Source organism: Malania oleifera, chromosome 5, assembly GCF_029873635.1.
Source record: "Malania oleifera isolate guangnan ecotype guangnan chromosome 5, ASM2987363v1, whole genome shotgun sequence".
Classification (NCBI taxonomy): domain Eukaryota; kingdom Viridiplantae; phylum Streptophyta; class Magnoliopsida; order Santalales; family Ximeniaceae; genus Malania; species Malania oleifera.
The window spans coordinates 2,444,833-2,466,342 of NC_080421.1; the positions used below are offsets into that span (position 1 = coordinate 2,444,833).

Consider the following 21,510-nt stretch of genomic DNA (forward strand, 5'->3'; position numbering starts at 1 on the left):
TTCTTTGGTACGAAACTTATGAACTTTATGGTCCAGAACCTGAACAGGTATTTTTTTCATATGCTAAAGTATTCTCGATTTCCAACTCATCATAACTAATAACATGAGATGGATCCAACACGTACCTTTTTAGCATGGATACGTGAAACACATCATGAACCATCGAGAGTGCTAGGGGTGGTGCAACTCTATAGGCTACCAGACCCACTCGCTCAATAACCTCGAATGGTCCGATGTACCTCGGGCTCAACTTGCCCTTCTTTCCAAATCTCATTACTCCCTTCATTGGAGTGATTCTAAGGAATACTTTGCTCCCTACCTTGAACTTCAACTCACGGCGACGAACATCTGCGTAGCTTTTTTGCCGACTCTAAGCCATTCTAATCCTCTCTCGGAACAAACCTAACTTCTCAAATGCCTACCGCACGAGTTCAGGTTTTAAAACCTGACGTTCCGGACCTCGTCCCAATACAAAGGAGATCGACACTTTCGACCATACAAAGCCTCGAACGATGTCATCCCTATACTAGCATGGAAGCTATTGTTATAGGCAAATTCCACTAGTGGCAGAAATTGAATTCAACTACCACCGAAGTATAATACACAAGCCCGTAACATATCCTCCAAGATATGTATCGTCCTTTTTGACTGTCCATTAGTTTGGGGGTGGAATGTTGTACTGAAAGTAAGCTTCATCCCCAGTGCTTCCTACAAGCGCTTCCAAAATCGAGAAGTAAACCTCAGATCCCGATCTGAAACAATGGAAGCAGGCACTCCGTGTAATCTAATTATCTTCTGCATGTACATGTCTGCTAACTTCCTTAAAGGATAGCCAATCTTCATAGGTACAAAGTAAGCAAATTTCGAACAACTTGTTCACGATCACCCAGATAGTATTATGCCTGTGAAGTGCTAACAGCACTTCACAGGCATAATACTGTAACAAAGTCCATGAAAATATACTCTCATTTCCATACCGGAATAGGTAAAGGCTGCAACGACCCTGTCGGCCTCTAACGTTCAGCTTTCATCTGCTGACACGTCAGACACTGCTCTACAAATCGGACAATATCCCTCTTCATACCACTTCCACCAAAAGGACTCACGCAAATCCCGATACATCTTCGTACTATCCGGATGTACCGTATACAAAGAACGATGTGCTTCCTCCAGAATCGTCCTTCTGATCTCATCGTCATTTAGAATACATAGCCTGGTCCCAAATCTTAACACACCTCTGTCAGAGATATTAAAATCCGCAGCCAAACCCTGCTACACTTTCACCACAATCTCAGCTAACTCTGCATCATTAGCCTGCGCGGCTTTAATACGCTCATACAAGGTCGGCTGAATCACCAAGCTAGCAATGAAAGTCTAATGATCACTGGACACCATTTCCACGCCAAGGCTTTCCAGATCCCGCCTGACATAATGCTGAGCTACAACTGCAGACACTGCTGCATGTTCTGACTTTCGACTCAACGTATCTGCTACCACATTAACCTTTCCCGGGTGATAACTGATCGTGCAATCGTAGTTCTTAATCAATTCTAACCACCGCATTTGCCTCATATTCAGCTCCTTCTGCATGAAAAAGTACCTGAGGCTTTTGTGGTGAGTGAAAATCTCACACTGAACATCGTACAGGTAGTGTCGCCAGATCTTTAGGGCATAAACTGTAGCAGCCAATTCTAGATCATGCGTAGGGTAATTCTTCTCATACTCCTTAAGTTGCCGAGAAGCATAAGCTACCACCTTACCCTGTTGCATAAGCACACATCCCAAACCTTTCAGAGACACATTGTTATAAATCACAAAACCCTCATTCCCCAAAGGAATGGTCAATACTTGAGTAGTAACCAGCCGGTGCTTCAACTCGAGAAAGCATTGTTCGCAATCACTAGTCCAGTCAAATTTCACTCCCTTCTTAGTCAATCGTGTTAGAGGTCTAGACAATTTAGAGAATCCCTCCACGAACCGATGATAGTAACTCGCCAGTCCCAAAAAACTTCGAACCTCCTACACAGTCTTCGGTCTAGCCCAGTCGACCACAACATCAATCTTGCTAGGATCAACAGAGATACTGCCCCTAGACACCACATGACATAAGAACGCAACCTGATTCAAACAGAACTCGCACTTCTTCAGCTTAGCATACAACTTCTTCTTTCGCAGAATCTGTAGCACCAACCTCAAATGATTTTCATACTCTTCCGGACTTCTCGAGTTTACCGGAATGTCATCGATGAACACCACCACGAACTGGTCCAGGTATTCACGGAAAACCCGGTTCATCAGATCCATAAATACTGCTGGTGCATTGGTTAACCCAATTGGCATAACTAAGAATTCATAAGGATCATATCTGGTTCGAAAAGCAGTCTTTGCTACATCCTTAGATCTAACCCTCACCTGATGATATCCTGACCGTTGGTCGATCTTCGAAAAGACTTGCGTTCCCTGTAGCTGGTCAAAAAGATCATCTATTCGAGGCAAAGGGTAACGGTTCTTCACCGTCACTTTGTTGATCTCACGATAGTCAATGCACATACGCATCGACCCATCCTTCTTCTTCACAAATAATACTAAAGCTCCCCACGGCGAAATACTCGGTCGAATAAAACCCTGGTCCAGTAATTCTTGCATCTGCTCCTTCGACTCTCGAAGTTCTACTAGAGCAAACCGGTACGGAGCTTTAGAGATTGGTGCCTTGCGAGGCAGCAACTCTATCGCAAACTCCACCTCACGATCTGGATGTAAACCGGGTAGATCATCTAGAAACACATCTGGAAACTCGTTGATCACCCGAATATCCTCGAGTCTCAACGCATCCCGCGACGGTTCCTTCACGCAAGTTAGGTATCCCTGACAACTATCCAAGAGTAACCTCCTCGTTTGCAATGCTGATAAAATCTGTGGCGTCGAACGCACACACGATCCCACGAACTCATACTCCTGCTTCCCAGGAGGTCTGAACACTACTACCTTTTTACGACAATCAATCACCGCATAGTTGGAGAACAACCAGTCCATTCCCAGTATGACGTCGAAACCCGACATGTCGTATATTACAAGATTTGCCTGTAGCAGTCTCTTTTAAATCACAACTGGGTAGTTTCCTAACGTCTTACTACAAATCGTTACACTCCTAGTCGGTGTAGTCATAGACAACATCTCATTCATCACACAGGTTTCCGCCTCATACAACTTCACAAAACTAGCAGATATGAATGAATGAGTTGTCCCCGAATCAAATAAAACAATAGCTCTATTCGAAAGCAATAACATGGTACCTGTCACCACATTCCCTGCGTGTTCCGCATTTGTTGGAGTAAGTGAATATACTCTCGCCGGAGCCGTGGTTACTTGGTGATTCCCCCGAGGCATCTGATTACTCCCACGGTTCTGACTTTGTGCAGGCGTAATCCTCCTCTGTTCCTGACAGCTATTCGCCATGTGGCCCGATTTGCCACAATTGTAGCAGACACCCCAGAATTGCTGACATTCGCCATCGTGCCATTTACGGCACTTGACGCACGGTGCGGAGGATGGGTCCCCTTGAGAACTCAGCCGCTCGGTGTTCCGCCGATAAATAAAGCTGTAGTTCTTTTTCTTCTTCCATTGACCTTGCCAAAGACCACTCTAAGGACCAAAAGATACTGACCTCTTCCCTTGATCCTGCACTCCTTCATCTCCCCGAAGGTCGGTCTCAACTGTGGTGGCTTTATCCACCAGGACAGAGAACTCACGGATCTGCAGCATCCCCACAAGATGGCGGATGTCTTTCCTCAGACCCCTCTTAAACCTTCAAGCCTTCTCATGCTCATTCGGAACCAAGTATGGCTCAAATCGAGATAACTCGATATATCTGGCAGCATACCTCTGCACTATCAAAGTTCCTTGTGTCAGGCCGAAAAACTTATCAGCCTTTGCATCCCGAATGGAGACCGAAAAGTTTCTCTCGAAAAATACCTTTTTGAAGCAGCCCCACGTCATACTAGATGGACCAGCTCTTTGCCTCTCAAGCAGATTCACCACCGTCCACCATCGCCCTACCTCCCTAGTCAGCTAGAAGGTAGCGTACAGGACCTTCTGCTTCCAATGCAGTGGAGGACTTTCAAAATCCTCTTGGTCTTCTCGACCCAGTCCTGCGCCACTATCGGATCAGGTCCTGCCGTAAATGTCGGAGGATGCATGCGTGTGAACCTCTCGATGGTACACCCCGCATCAATAGGAGAGCTCTCACGTCTCCTAACACTCCGCCCAATCTCTCGGATTACTTGTCTCGACAAACCACGAGACATAGAATGACACTTATCGCTTGTCGCCTCCTTGGAGCCACTCTCCAAGTTATTATCCTTGGGCTCCATTCTGAAAACAGAATAGGAATCAATTAGAATTCCTATATCATACGCAGTTAACACAATCATAGACCTAATCATGTCAACTATTATTCTCACAGATCTAAGCCTGTCTCGTCACACAGACACGAATTCATCAATGGTCTGCCCTGCCTTTACTGGAATCGTCATTTTAGGAAAAACACATAATACCACCGACACATCTCGATCCAATAACAGAACAACTCTTGACCAACACTACCCATTTCCTACATCCTATACTCTGGTATGTACACATCAATACTCCTAACCAAATTTATAAGACCTAACAACCTAGTTAGCTCTAATATCAAGTTGTCACGCCCCGAACCCACAAGTGGGTCCCAAGTATAAAATTTAGTAACCTAATCTGTTTCTGTATCAATTAAAACATACATGATACAACAAAAAAAGAGGGTTCGACCCCGTGGGGTGAATGGATGCTCCATATACATACACATAAACATCCATACTCATCAAAATATGCAGCGGAATACGGTCTTTCTATACATAAACGGTACCATAGTAGAGTCTACTATACAAGGACATACGTCCCTAAGAATACCATACATACAACGAGCGTCTACAAAGTCCATCATGACAACCCGATTACAAAAACTTGTACCTATCAGGTACTAGCAGTAGCTAATGACACCCCCACTTCTACATGCTAGGATGCTAATTACAGCTATCTGAAGGACTTGAAAAACATTGTACATACGTTCGGGGTGAGACACCTCTCAATAAGGAAGAAAACAGGTTATATCGGTGTGTGGTATACCAGTGCTATTTTACATACTTCATAACACGATAAAAAATACGATGCAGTTAGAAACATTTCCATACAATTTCATACAGTTACATACAGTTTCAGTATTTTCACAAAACCATTCCAGTACATACTATACTCAAAACATATGGTCAGTGTCATCACACTAGTATGCAACTACACAAGATCACCTAAGTCTCACAGCGATTACATTGCTACATACGCAACTACGTCGCGACGACCGAGACCCATAGTGATTACATTGCTCTATACGCAACTACACAAGGTCACCTAAGTCTCACAGCGATTACATTGCTATGCACACAACTACGCTGCGACAACTGAGGCCCACAGTGATTACATTGTTCCATACGGTGTAGAACACACCCATCGGTGACCAGCTAGAACATACTGGTGATATTTCACACCCCGGATATAGAGTCGGTCACTCTCGCCCATGGTAGTTAACCGGTACATGGCGCAGCGTACGGTAATTAGTTGCCACATAACTGTTTCGGCGCATGGTAATTAGTCGCCCCTAACCGATTTCACAAAACTTGGAATCATTTTGGAATTCACGTTCCTATACATTTTAGCATACGGTAATAAGCCGTCACATAGTTGTTTTACAAATACCTAGAACAAATACATACAATCATACATACCACACTTATTTGGTTTACGGCCATATCGTTTACAAATTCAAGTATACAATTTATGTAAATATGGATTACGGTCACTTCAATAATACAGTTTCAACTAAACTAACAGTTTTCCAAACCAAGTAGAGATGATGCCTAAAATTCCAAATTTTCTCGAAAACTGTAACCCAAAAATCTCGCATTTTTACCCGATAGATTTGCTCAAATAAGTTACCAAAACATACATATGATCGTAGCATACAAGTTTACCGATCCTGATTTCGAAAATAAATTGATATAAATAGAATCTCCTTACCTTAACCTGAATTTCAATTACGAACTCTACGGTTCTCAAAACTACGAACCAAGACTTCACAACCTACAAACCATAGTACAATACATGCTTACAATTCGTACTACTACACATATACTAAATCATAAACGAAAATCGAGTCTTACCTCAATTTTTGCCCGAAACCCGAAAATGCTCAAAACGAGATTTTGATCAGCTAGAAACGTAGAGAATTCTTCCCTGATCCTCGCAGTAACATTGGATTTATGAATCAAACGATGAACGATGAAGAAAAATCAAGGAGAGAGAGAGAGAGAGAAAGTTTCGAGTTCTAAAGAGAGGGAGAGAGGAATTTCCAAAACTAAGCAACCCCAAAAGATCTTTTAAAAGCCTTTGACCCAGGCGATTTCGTCGATGAGATGACATCCTCGTCAACAAGGTCTTTAGGGATTTCGTCGAAGAGACGGAGATTTCGTCGAAGAGACGGAGATTTCGTCGACGAACCTGATATTTCCAACTTTCCAGATCTCTCGGCTTTTCCTCATCGACGAGCCTTTGAATTTCGTCAACGAGGAGCCTTCAACCTCGTCTACGAATGATGGTCTCGTCGACGAAATCTGTACTATTACCCTTTTACCTTTCTTTCCATGTTAAACCCACATACTACGGTTCGGGTTCTTACACGAACACATTCCGCTTCCAATTCATCAAGTTGTTTCACTAACTCTACTATCTCAAGAGGTACAATCCAACATGACTCTTTAGCAGGTGGTTTCACTCGTGATAACAACTTGATCTCATGCTCCATAGTCCGTCGTGAAGGCAAATTGTGAGGCATATTATCCGGCAACACCTCTTTATCCTCATCCAACACCGCTTGGATGGTCATAGGCACCAGCTCTTGGTCTACTGCTTTGTCTATCACCACCGTGGCTAGACGTGTCTGTTCATCCTGACCCAATCCCTTATTGAGTTGTATGGCTGAAAGGGACTTCTTATCATCTCCTTTTGTTGCAACGACTTGCACCATGCATTAGTGATCTCCCATCAGATATAGGGAACCAGTCGAAAGCATCAACACTGCCCTCATTCCCCTTAGGAACTCCATTCCTACAATGACTGGAAATTCATCCAATGGCACCGCTGTGAAATTCGCATGACCTTTCCACTGTCCAAGCTTTACAATCACTTGCTTGGCTACTCTCAAAGTCAGTTGCACTATAGAATTAACAGCTTTCATGCGTCCTATATCCTTCTCTAAGGATAAGTTGAGTCTTCATGCTTTCAACTGCGAAACAAAATTATAAGTAACCCTCGTATCCACCATAACGCGAGTACTCTTCCTATGTACCCTCAAGTCCACAAACATTAACCTTTTTGCTCGTGTAACTTTCGGTGCTTTTGTCTACCTTTCCAATGCACTCACCAGCCGCACTGAACCTACTCTCGGGGCATGATCTCTTCCTCCTCGCTTCCTACCACTTTTCCTGAAGTGGAAGCTTGTAAGGCATTGAGTAATCTTTTGTGTTGACACTCACTCACTCTATGAGGTTCTCCACACAAGTACCACAAAATTTTACTCTTCCCCTCTCCATTGGGTGTATTGAACCCTTGAGACGACGAAACTTCCTTTGAGGTTGATAATTTAGAGTCAGCTCCCCCACTCTTGGGTTTGCCTTTATTGAAAGACTTTCCACTGTTTCCCTCTCCACCAAACCGTTTGGACGAAGCGATATATTCACCAGCATAGTCAGTCAAGTGTTCTGCAGCAGCTTGTGCAGTTGACAAGTCTTGAACTCTTTGCCTATGAAGTTCGGTTCTTGCCCACGGTTTCATCCCCTCTAGAAAATAGAACAACTTGTCATTCTCCAACACATCCTGAATATCCAACATCAAAGTAGAAAATTGTTTCACATATTCCCTGATTGATCCTGTATGCTTGAGATCTCTCAGTTTTCTCCTTGCATTATACTTAACATTCTCAGGAAAGAATTAGGCCTTCAGCTCTCTCTTCAAGTCTGCCCAACTATTGATAACACAACGTCCAGTTTCAATCTCTTGGTACTTGGTACACCACCACAGTTTGGCATCACCAACCAAGTACATGGTCGCAGTATTCACCTTTGTCTATTCTGAAGTCATCCTCATAGTGCGAAAGTACTGCTCCACATCAAACAAGAAGTTCTTTAACTCCTTGGCATCTCGTGTAACGCCCTGAGCCTCTATGTGGGCTCGGAGTGCTACTAATCCATTCATTTACCTGATAATTCACATTCTAATTAATGTACGCAGCGAAAAATATAAATATAATCTTCCAAAAAATATAATACCAGAGTTTTCTAAATCTATCTACACACCATAATAAATTAATCATCCACATGTAATCATATATATACATGTCTCCAAAACATAATCACTAAATACTAGTATTCTCAACCATCCATATCTCAGAAAACTTAAAACATAGAACATAAAACATAAATTTATACATCTCAAAATTAAATAAAAATATACTCTTTTCTCTTTCTATTTTTCAAAAATGTTATAAAACATCGATCTCTCTAAGCTCGATCTCGAGGAGGTCCTGAAAAAGATAAATTCATATTCGGGTGAGATACATCTTAGCAAAGGAAGAAACAATATATTAAATCAGTGTGTGACTAACATGAGTTTATATAACAACATAGTATTTAACATTTGAAAATCGTTAACGTAATTTTTGAAATCATTCTCTGAACCTAATCAATTACATGCAAAAGATTTAACCCATGAGATTACCTAAGGATAGAGGTGATTAACCGCTCATATAAGTAGTACCCCTCTACTCTGATACTTAGGCAACCTTAGGATCGCTACTGAAGCATACTAGAGTACTCACCTTACTCAGTAAGCCCTCAAGTATTAGATTGATCTCGTACTCACACAGTTCAAAAAAAGGTTTACCAATGAAGATCCCAAAGATAGGGAAATCTACTCGCCCATACAAGTAGGTTCCCTCTGTCCTAGTACGTTGTGCAGTTACTGCCACATTTGAAATTATTAGCGCACTTGCCTTTCTCAGCAAGCCCTCGGGCGAAGAGTACGTCCTGCCCAATCGTAATATGTTTTACAAGCATAGATACTTCTAGTATCATAATACATTATTCTTTTTGTCATTACTCAACCATTAACATATGTTCATGTTCATAACTTTAACATAACATTTCATTTCATTTCACTTTAAGTGACTCTTTCACATTTTACATTATTCACATTTCACACTTCATTTCTATTCCATTCATTTCCATTTTCATTTCATTTCATTACATACCTAGCATCTTTCAATTGTTTTATCCAACATTTTTCAATTATTTTACCCAACATTTTTCAGCTGCTCTACCCAGCATCTTTCAGTTGTTTTACCCAACACTTTTCAACTATTTTATCTTACATCTTTCAGTTATTTTACTCAGCATCTTTCAATTGTTTTATCCAGTATCTTTCAACTGTTTTACATGGTTGCATTAACATACACAAGCAGTATGGTTCATGTCATATTTTATTCTTAATGCTTCACTTACTTAGCTCACATCTCATACATTTAACATATATTCGCACAAAACTTACATTTTCTCATGTCACACAATTTAATAATAAAATTCATATATTGTCTGTAAAATAAGTCAACCAACATTTAACGTCTATATATTGAAAATACTTTTCATTTCTTAAATAATTATTTTGAAAATATTTTCCACTTTCATTAGTTCATTTTCGCATATAAGTATCTAATAAACAGTCCTAAACTCGAAAAAATACAATTTAAATGGTTGGCATTTTAAACTCATATCAAAACATATACACGTATATATAACACAATCATTTTTCATTAAATTCATACAAATTCTGGTTTAATATATATTTTTCTTCTTACCTAGTTTTTTGAACTACGCCAATAGGGACCCCGAAAAGATGTCTGCGGCACTCACACAGACCCTAAAATAAAAATCATAATTTCATCAAATTAATCCTAAATAAAATATTATTTTAATATTTTCTAAACTCATAAAAATTAAATAAATGGTTATACCCTCATATATAACCAATTTACCAAAATTTTTAAATCTCACTCTCGCTTTGAAGTGGGGCCTAGAAAACCTCAATTGAAATTTTATTTCAACCAAAATGACGACGATCATGACTAGAACCTCATGGTGGTACCTGATCGTCGATTTGACAGAAGATCTAATGAGAAATTGAGAAATTAGGAAAAAATTGTCTTACCTTAAGAATGGTGTCTACACCGCTCCAACGACAAATCCGCTTCAGTAAAAATGTCGGTGGCGGAGTTAGGAACCCAACGGTACCTTCCGCTTTCCGATCGGCGCTCGTTAGGCTAACAAAATTGATGAGAGAGAGAGACGTAGACGGATGAGTGGACGGAGAAAGAAGAGAGTGAGAGAGGCTGAGTGACGATGCAAGAGAACTTTTGTTCTGTCTGCAATCTCCCAGGAAGCTTTAACTTTCTTCTTTTCTCTTTTCTTTTATTTTTTTCCCTTTACTTACTTTATCATATGATAATAATAATAATATTATATATATATATACTTTAACCATTGCATATGTATATCATATTATTTATTTAATAAATCAAATTTAACAATACTTAATTAATTAATTGATTAGTAATAAATAATTTTAATTTAATTTATTTTTTTATTCCTTTTATTTATTTATTTTATACATTAATTTAATAATGTTCAATTAGTTAATTGATTAATAATTTTAATTAATTAATTTTTTTATTTTTTTCTCGAGTTATTACATTCTTCTCTCCTTCAAGAAATTTCGTCTTTGAAATTTTGCTAACTAATTAATCATTTCCTCATTTTAGACATTCATTAACTCACTATATCTCAATATTTATCCAATGAATTCCTACATTATCCATAATGAAATAAAATCATCATATAAACTTTTCAATTATCTATAACCAAATTAAATCATTATTATTTTAATCATTAACTCATACCTGCCCCCTAACAATATTTGCTTCAGTCGGGATCAACGAGTACACTCGTCCTGGTCCACCTCTTTCTAGTAGTACTTCTTGTTTCCCCCGATACCATAACTTCTGAAATCAACTAACCAACATCATATCATATATTTCCATATCCTCCAATTTAAATATCAAACACTCAACTTGACCACAAACCATTTAATCACATCACCTAAATTATTTTCCTTCAAAAATTTTTCTCCCTAAATCAACCAACCTAACCTTCGAGTTCAAATTCCAAGTTTTAATTTTTATGCTCGGAAACATCACCGTTGATGGATTTATCATGATTTTCTAAAGCTAACTACTTCTTTAGAAAAACACAGAAGACTGCTATCAAGGGATTTCTGCCCCCAAACTTACGAAACACAACTCAAAATTCCTAACGGTATCTTAATTTACTCATCTCTATCCTTATCGCAACCCAATCCTATACTCTGGTATAAATCATTCCTAACCTAATACTAACATTTTTTTATCCAGGCGATGTGAAATTAATCACACTTCCGGCTAGACATTTCTCTGATACCATCTATAACGCTCCGACCCTCTACGTGAGCCTGAAATGCTACTAATCTATTCATTTACCTGATAATTCACATTCTAATATCATGTACGCAGTGAAAAACATAAATATCATCTCCCAAAAAATATAATACCAGAGTTTTCTAAATTTATCTACACACCATAATAAATTAATCATTCACTTGTAATCATATATATACATGTCTCTAAAACATAATCCCCAAATACTAGTATTCTCAGCCATCCATATCTCAGAAAATTTAAAACATAGAACATAAAATATAAATTTATACATCTCAAAATTAACATAAAAATATACTTTTTTCTCTTTCTATTTCCCAAAAATGTTATAAAATATCGAGCTCTCTAAGCTCGATCTCGAGGAGATCCTGAAAAAAAATAAATTCATATTCGAGTGAAACACATTTCAGTAAGGAAAGAAACAATATATTAAATCAGTGTGTGACTAACATGAGTTTATATAATAACATAATATTTAACATTTGAAAATCGTTAACATAATTTTTGAAATCATTCTCTGAACCTAATCAATTACATGCAAAAAATTTAACCCACGAGATTACCCAAGGATAGGGGTGATTACCTGCCCTTACAAGTAGCACCCATCTGCTATAATACTTAGAAAGGTCGTTAAAGCATAACAGGGCACTCACCTTACTCAGTAAGCCCTCAAGTATTAGATTGATCTCGTACTCATACAGTTCAAACAAAGGTTTACTGGCGAAAGCCCCAAGGATAAGGAAATCTACTTGCCCATACAAGTAGATTCCCTCTGTCCTAGTACGTTATATAGCTATTGTCACATCTGAAGTTACTAGCATACTGGTCTTTCTCAGTAAGCCCTCGAGCGAAAAGTACGCCTCGCCCAATCGTAACATGTTCTACAAGTATAGATACTTCTAGTATCATAATACATTGTTCTTTATGTCATTACTCAACCATTCACATATGTTCATGTACATAACTTTAACTTTTCATTTCATTTCACTTTAAGTGACTCTTTCCCATTTTACATTGTTCACATTTCACACTTCATTTCCGTTCCATTCATTTTTATTTTCATTTCATTTCATTTCATTACATACTTAGCATCTTTCAGCTGTTTTACCCAACATCTTTTAGCTATTTTACGCAACATCTTTCAATTGTTTTACCCAACATCTTTTAACTGTTTTACCCAATAATTTTCAGCTATTTAACCAACATCTTTTAGTTGTTTTACCCAATATCTTTCAACTATTTTACCCCACATCTTTCAGTTGTTTTAGATAGTTGTATTAACATACACAAGTAGCATGATTTATATCATATTTTATTCTTAATGTTTCACTTATTTAACCCACATTTCATACATTTAACATATATTTGCACATAACTTACATTTACTCATGTCACACAATTTAACAATAAAATTCATACATTGTCTGTAAAATAAGCCAACCAATATTTAACGTCTATATACTGAAAATACCTTTCATTTTTTACATAATTATCCTAAAAATATTTTCCACTTTCATCAGTTCATTTTCGCATATAAGTATCTAATAAACAGTCTTAAATTCGGAAAAATATAATTTAAATGGTTTGCATTTTAAACTCATACCAAAACATATGCACGTATATATAACACAATTCATTTTTTATTAAATTCATAAAAATTTTAGTTTAATATATATTTTTCTCCTTACTTGGTTTCTTGAATTACGTCAACAGGGACCCCGAAAAGATGTCTGCGGCGCTCACCCAGACTCTAAAATAAAAATCTTAATTTCATCAAATTAATCTTAAATAAAATATTGTTAAACTTATGTTTAGAAACATGAATTTTGACTTTAGTGTGTGTGAAAGAGACCCATGAATCAAATTTTAATTTAAGGAGAAGTGTTCCCTTCATACTCGGATTAACACCAACCCAACTCAATAACTAAATTGGGTAGGCTGAAAACGCATATCCTCATGGTCACCCTCTATTATAGAAAGTATTTGACCTATTCATATTCTATTGCCTCTTACTTAAATTTGATACACGTGCTAAACAAATTTTACTTCTTTTAATATTATGATTTATTATGAATGTGACTCACATAGCATTCATTTTACAAACAAATAAAAAACACATGATTTGACCGATGAATTCTTTTATCGACATTTTGATAATGTTTTAATAATAAAGAGGCATATATTAATAATCATCCAAAATGCTTGAAAGAAAGAGGGTTTCAAAAGAGATGTTAGACACGTGGTAGTGAAATGTCAAAAAGAAAAATTAAACATAATAATTTTAAAATTATTAATAATTATTTTAATATCGTTAAGTAATGTGCTCGGCCAAGAGCATATATTCTAATTTTCTACTTGGCTAGCAAATGAAATATAGGTGTTGAATTTAAATTTGTTGAATTGAAGTGTTAAAAATTAAATTGGACTGAAGGTTTTAGTTGAATCGGTACTCACAATATAATAAAACGTGTCCAAAAGCGATTTGTGTTTAAAAAGGGCAAGTGTTAATGAAAAGTTTAGTATCCAAGCACCCGACCACAAAATAAAACGGAATAAAATTAGATAAATTTTCAACCTAAATATTTAGCCTCAAATCTCAATCATAGTTGTGCCCAAATTGAGCCTATACAAAGTTTGCAATAATATTTGCATTAACAATGTATTATTGACATTTTCCAATGTTTATTGGTGAATCAAATCGAACCAAACTCATAATAAAATCATAGTCTAATTAACTTTCAATTCGGTTATCAAATATCTTACTTTTTAAAAGAAAAAAGGATTTTTTACTTGGGTTCTAATTCAATGAAGGCAATCATAGTTTTACTAAGATGGGTTTCAAGCACCAAAACAATTAAATTAGTCGCTCAAATCTGTTCCAAAAAGAATATGTGAGATCTTCCATGTGCGAAAAATTAGAATAAAATAAAAGTTATCCTACATTTCTTGCTCAATCAAAATTTCAAAACTATGCATAAGAAATTGCTAATTTTGTCGAAAGATAAAGATAGATATAGTAAATTATATGTTTCAAAAGTATCTCGAGCACATCAGATTTTAACCGCCAAATGTATAAATATGAGACCTTTTTCTTTGAAGCTAAAAGTTTTTTTATTAAATTTTAAAGCTACAAACATATGCATAGGTACGCGCGCACACATATATAAATATCTATTAAGTGGTTCATGAAATTAGCATAAAAAATATAAAAATTAATACATTTATAATCCGCCATATTGAGTTCAATAAATATTCATTTATAATATATATATTCATACACACGCATGTAATATTATAATATTATTGTAGGTGCTGAATATAAATTATATAATTATGGTCTAATTAATGCATGGATGCATACTTGATATAACATCCATGCATACTTTTATGAATATGAGATATAGGGGGAAAGATTACATCAATGTATTGAAGAAATTTTCCCAAACAAGCCTCATCATATCCATCAAATAACTTGCTACGCATTCGCATCGATATTAATTAATTTCAACTTCTTGCTTGCTTGCAACTGATTGCTTGTGGTTCCATTCAAAATGCAGCAGGTGGACTCGTGCGTTAAAGTGGGTTGTCTTGAATTTGCCGCCAATCTTCTTCCGGCCGGCCGGGCGCTATGGATGGGACGACCCCTCTCTTTCCTACATTGTACAGGTGATGTCCATATTTGTAGTAAGTGCTCGCCCACGTAACACTATGTTTAATCAATTAATTAGGTGTTCTTAATTTAATTTAATGACATGCTTAATATGTTATTTACTTATCAATTTGAGTGTAAAGATGACTATGATAATTGGAGGTCACACCAAATCCCCACTACAAGGAACGGAGCAATATTTCGTAGTGTCGAGTTCGAGTATGATGCTAACTTTCATGTTGTTGTGCGAGTGCAAAAGTAGAAATATAAAAAATTATATAAATCAATTTAATGATCAATTATATCAATACTAGCTCTTGAATGAACTGTTTTGTTTTTGTTTTTGTTGTTTTAAAAAATGCTCCAAGTGTAATGAAGTGGGTTTGCTGAGAATGTTGAAAGGAGAAGCGTCAGAAGCCTTTATGGAAGATGGTGAGGCATTCCACATCGGATCAAAGCCTTAACTCCCTCCTCAACAGACAGTGATGAGGGTAGAGTTAGAAGGGAGTTTAAGGGTTCGACCTGAGGTGGAATGCAACTTCAAGTGGATAGCTGATTTTAGCATAGCCCCTGGGGACCTTATCGCATTGTTTTCAAGTTGTGCTACGACAGCGGTGTCTACGTATCTGTGAATCGCAATGGAGATGGAATACTCCTAAGAGACAACGTTCTTCTGGTGAGAGTGCTCTTGCAAGCATTCTTCACACCCCGACCACATTTCTTCTGAATGCAACTGAAGAAAATAGATCTATTTTATATATCGTTAACATTTAACTTCTTTAATTTTTAATCATACTAGACCAATTTTATTTTTAATAATATTTGATATAGAAAAAAAAATAAAATAAAAAATAAATTTCCTTCTTATGTTCTAAGTTATGGTCATTGAATTGTAGAAAATATTTTTTTTTTTCTAGTTTTCTAAAGATTTACAAGAATGTTTTTTTTTTTTTCTAATTTTTCAAAATTTCTATTTAATTTTTTTCTATAACTAATTGAATTCTAGACTCTTCGAAGCCCAAGTAATCTTTTCAACGGCACGTAATCTCTTTAGTCCTTTCCCTCTTTGCAATGACAGGAATATTATGTGTATGAATATTCATTGTCTAAGTTTCAATTATTATGAAGATATTAATAAAAATTTTGAAATTTCGGAAGTGATTAGTGTTCTTTTGTTAAATTTAAAGGGATGACTATGTTTCCCCATACAAAATGAATTTCCAACCTCAAGTCTAATTTTATTTTTTAAAAATAGGCACTCCATTTTAAAAGAAAAGAGTTGCTACTTATTTTTAGTTTTTTAATAAAACTAAAATAAGAAAAAATATAAAATAACATTCTATACAATGGTTTCAAGTTAAACACTCTACGGGTCATTTGGTTTTCCACGTGCAAATTATAGAAATGTGAATAGTTCTTCCTTAATGTTTCTTATTATTTCATTCCACATATGATAAGAAGAATAGACATGGCTTATGGTGAAATATGAAAATAACTATTGCTAATCTATTCCATTTTATTGACTCATAAAAAGAGAGGAAGAGAGAGAGAGAGAAAGAGGGGGAGAGAGAGAGAACTATAATTTCTCTTTTTTCTCTTTTCTTTCCCCTCTTTTTTTCTCTCTTCTCCCTAATTTTCTTTTGACCTTTTCTATTGACCTCCCCTCGAAGAAAATTTAAAGACCCATTTAATTGTAAAAGATATTTTATTTTAATTTTAATTTTCTAAAAACTTGCAAAAAAATTAATTAATTTTTTATTTTTACAATATTTGTATAAAATAAATAAATAACAATGAACAATTTTAACCCTATTTTGACACTATTTGCATGTGAAAATATTTTTATTTTTTGTTTTCAATTTTTCGAGTAATTACAAAACTACAACCTTTTTTTTTTTTTTTTTAAATTTTATATAAACAATTGAAAAAATATTTTTTCATTATTTTAATAGATTTATGTAATGAATCTGCTAGTATGAGCTGTATGAATGGATCAATTTCAATAGGAAAATAGAATGAATGAAATGAATGGATGAATTTCAATAAGAAATTAGAATGAATGGAATGAATGATTGAATGGAGATTTATTGAATGCAATAAAAATGAAAATGAAGTTACAGGATGGCTGGTTCGAGAGAGCCACTCTCCAAAAGAAACAAAAAGACAAACAGATTCTCAATTTTCTACTCTCTCTATTCCCGTTGCCCCTTAACTTTATACCTAGCAAACTCTAACTAACTATTCTGGAATACCCCTTGCGCTCTACTACAGTTGGCCCCTTAACACGTAAGCAACGATGAGTCGTTAAGGGAGTTCGGCCCAGCACCCAGCCCAGCTGCCACGTGATCCACGCCTCGGTCCATGACAACCCGAGCTACGAAGAGCGGACCTGCGAATGGCCGACCTACCCACGCGCTCACTCTGTTCAGCCTCTTCTGACGACCCCAGCTCAACACCATCTGCCCGAGCTCCCCTGCGATCAGCTGTTCTGTCCGAGCCCCTCAAGCCCTCTATTCGAGCTCCCCTGTGATGGGTCGTCTTGTCCAAGCCCTCAACCAGCTCGGCATCTCTTCTATCTGACAACCAGCTCGGACCCCTTCTATTTGCATTCCCTAGTGACGAGTTACCTTGTCCGAGCCCCTCGATCTGCTTGGATTCCCCTCTAGTCAGCGTCTCCGACCTTCCTCTGTCTCGGCTTGTAGCAATACCCTCCCCTTTTGAGCACCTTGCCCACAAGGTGAGGAAAACTTCTCCTTCCACTTATGATACCACTTCCACGCATCTTTTACTTTGTATTCCCAAGACTCGTGATGAACTAAAACATACTGAAGAGAGAATATGACGAGCAATGACAAAATCATTTTCAACACGTCTCCACAAGCTGCATGGTGAACTCTCACACTGAAGTAGTTAATGGGCAATAGCTGTCATTCTGCTCACGGTCTATTAAAAGAAATGTTGCAAGTTTTTCAGAAAGCAACCATGAGGCACTTCTTGTAACATTACAGCCAACACCAAATGTATTTGTTGCTAAATTCACCTCAAATATATTTGTCTTCAGAGCCACTACTGTCACATGAGATCGTGAACATTTCAATATCTTTGCCAAAATGCTAACACCCATGGACACTACAACACTGCCATGCAAATTAGGTGATAATTTTTTGATGAATGTGCATACAATCCCTACCACATCAACCCACAGTTTTGTTTCCATCTGGCCATTTGTATGAGTTTCCAAAACAAGCAATGGGTTGCCAACATTTATCAAATTAACACATACAATTGTGTTGAAGGAAACTAGTTGACAAAGCAGATTAGGAGTAACAAGGACTTCCTTATTGCTATCAATATGAAGCTCTTGAGCCAGGCGAAGAAGCAGTACTAGCACCCCAGATTGAGCATACTCCCACCATACAAGAGCAACATTTTGGTCAATTACTTTCAAAACATGGCCATGGGTTTCACTAGGAATAATCAAACCTTCCACTCCAGGATCGTGCAAAGGCAAATGTGTTTCGGCAATTTGAGAAGTATTATCCATCAAAGTATTGCTGCTAATCTCAAACGAAGATGATATACCAACGGATTTATCTAGGAAATTTTACACACATTTTGCCGGCCAAGCTCCTTCAAAGAGAGCAGATAAAAGGCGAATAAATTCCACAATCCTAAATGGGAATTCACCCTCTAAGTTCCAAAGAAGATGGTGAATAGGCCCATCAATGAAGCTGTCCTTGTCCCAAGACTGCACACAAAATGACTCCTCTCCTTGATAAACGCTACAAAGGAGGTCCAGAGTCAACTTGAGGGTATTATCTTCTACCTGATGATTGATCTTATAAGACGCTATGAATGCAAAAACAAATGTTCTCATAACACTTCTGTAACCAGCAACTGGTACATCAAAATCCTCCAATACATCGCTCTGAAGGATCTCAAGAAAATTGTTCAATGATACGGCCTCAAAAACTTGACAAACCAAACCTATATGGTCAATCTCCATTAGCAAATTAATTTCCTTTTTTTCCTGAAAGTGGTGAAATTAAACAAAGAAACACTGCCCATGTAAAAATTGAAGGCCTAGCTTCTTTTGTTTGAAACACATCAAACACAGAATTTATAGCATCCAGCTCTTGCATATCAGTCACAGAAGACACAAAGGAACCCTGCGTGCACGGTGTTTCATCATGAATCATTTGAAGAAAATTACTCGGGTCCAAGGTTTCTATAACGATAAGTGAGAGTCAAACTTTGGCATGATAACTTGACAGTACTACTTCAGTGGATACTGCCAGCTTTCCACAGTTAAATGACCCAAATATGATTCCCTTATAAGTTGAGCATAATATTTTCCATTGCTCACTGTTGCCACTGCAAAATGACTCGTAATAAGCATAGAGGAGGATGTCCAATATCAAATTTTCTTCTATCAGTATCTCCTCAGCCCACAAAGTGAACAAATCAACATCCATATGCTCAAGATGGCTAGAAGATAGAGGGTTCTGGAGAACAGATAACAAGTTGCCTTCCAATCCATTAGAAACCAAATTCAGTACCTCCTTTTTAATGGCACTGTTTTCTTTGGAGCAAATTCCATGATATAAAGCATGCATAAAATTCTGCTTGGTGCATTCCACCACTAAAAAGGAATGAAACAATAGACTCACAGTCAAAGCCGTAAAATTAGCATTCACGTCCTCCCAACAAAAATTCAGCAATCGCGGAAGCCAATTGCTCCTCTCCAGTCCCTTTCGACCAAACTTCTCAGAAATCTCAGCGAACTGCTCAAAAATCTCTTCATATTTCTCATCTTCTTCGTCCTCATAACACCCTGTTCCCCCTTTATCCACTTCCTCAACTACCGAAACCTTGCTAGCAGGAAGCGGTTTCAACCCTTGCAAAAACTCCATTATAGGGGGACCCTTGAACGAAGACATTCCTAAAGCCCCCATAGAACTCGCTTTCGAGACACCCGCTTATGACTTCATCAAGGAAATCAAACCCAACACAAGATAGTGAGATTTTATGTGATTGCAGCCCTGGAACGGGTGCGAGAACCTCGTTTTTTTGGTCTCAGCGTAGCTCGGTAGCTTGGCGAGCGCTTCTGGGGTTGTGAGCTGATTTCCGTAAGCTCGCATGCGCTTTATCAGCTTGACATCTCGATGAAATCCCTTTCCGCAGATCTCATAGAATTGGATGTGCTCGACAAGCGACTCCTTAGCGTCGAGCTCCATGATCTCGCACTGATCGTCACTGTCCATCTCATCAACCGCCTCCTCGTTGACCGCCTCCCCCTTCATCGAAATTTTGTTCCGATCATCGGAAGAGTTACTGATAAGTTCGCAGAGGATGATCTCCGCTTGGAACGCTAATGTCTCTGCCTCTGCTCTGTCTATAATGTGTTGCTCCCCATTGGAGCTCTCACGGTGTTGGTATTTGAAGTCGCGGCTCGATGTCTCTCCTGACCCTTCCTAGTCGAGTTTCTGCTTGCCAAGAAGCTTCACAGCATCGGAGAGAGCTCCCAACTGTTGAGTCACGGTGATGAGAAGCTTCTGCTGTTCGGCTTGAGTGATTTGCTGCTCTTCTTGTGATCTCTTCAGGGTAGCAATGGACTCCCACATCTGGTTCATGCAAGTTTCCTCTCCCATGGTGGTAGAAGTTTGGCTCTGATAACAATTGTAATGAATCTGCTAGTATGAGCTGTATGAATGGATCAATTTCAATAGGAAAATGGAATGAATGAAATGAATGGATGAATTTCAATAAGAAATTAGAATGAATGATTGAATGGAGATTTACTGAATGCAATAAAAATGGAAATGAAGTTACAGGTTGGCTGGTTCGAGAGAGCCACTCTCCAAAAGAAACAAAGAGACAAACAGATTCCCAATTTTCTCTCTCTCTATTCCCGCTGCCCCTTAACTTTATACCTAGCAAACTCTAACTAACTATTTTGGAATACCCTCTACGCTCTACTACAGTTGGCCCCTTAACACGTAAGCAACAATGAGTCATTGAGGGAGTTCGGCCTAGCACCCAACCCAGCTGCCACAATGACCCGAGCTGCGAAGAGCCGACCTGCGAATGGCCGACCTGCCCACGCGCTCGCTCTGTTCGACCTCTTCTGACGACCCCAGCTCAGCACCATCTGCCTGAGCTCCCCTGCGATCAGCTGTTCCGTCCAAGCCCCTCA

The 21,510-nt window shown here is 37.8% G+C and overlaps 1 protein-coding gene across 1 annotated transcript; it reads right to left on the reverse strand.

The window, feature by feature from the left end:
• Window positions 1–20,293: 20,293 nt before the first annotated feature.
• Window positions 20,294–20,965, reverse strand: LOC131155079 (zinc finger protein STAR3-like). The gene is made up of 2 exons (XM_058107999.1): window positions 20,809–20,965; window positions 20,294–20,709 (listed from the first exon to the last, which is right to left on the reverse strand). The coding sequence occupies exons 1-2, from the start codon at window positions 20,963–20,965 to the stop codon at window positions 20,294–20,296; spliced, it is 573 nt and encodes a 190-aa protein (XP_057963982.1).
• Between the last annotated feature and the right edge of the window lie 545 nt (window positions 20,966–21,510).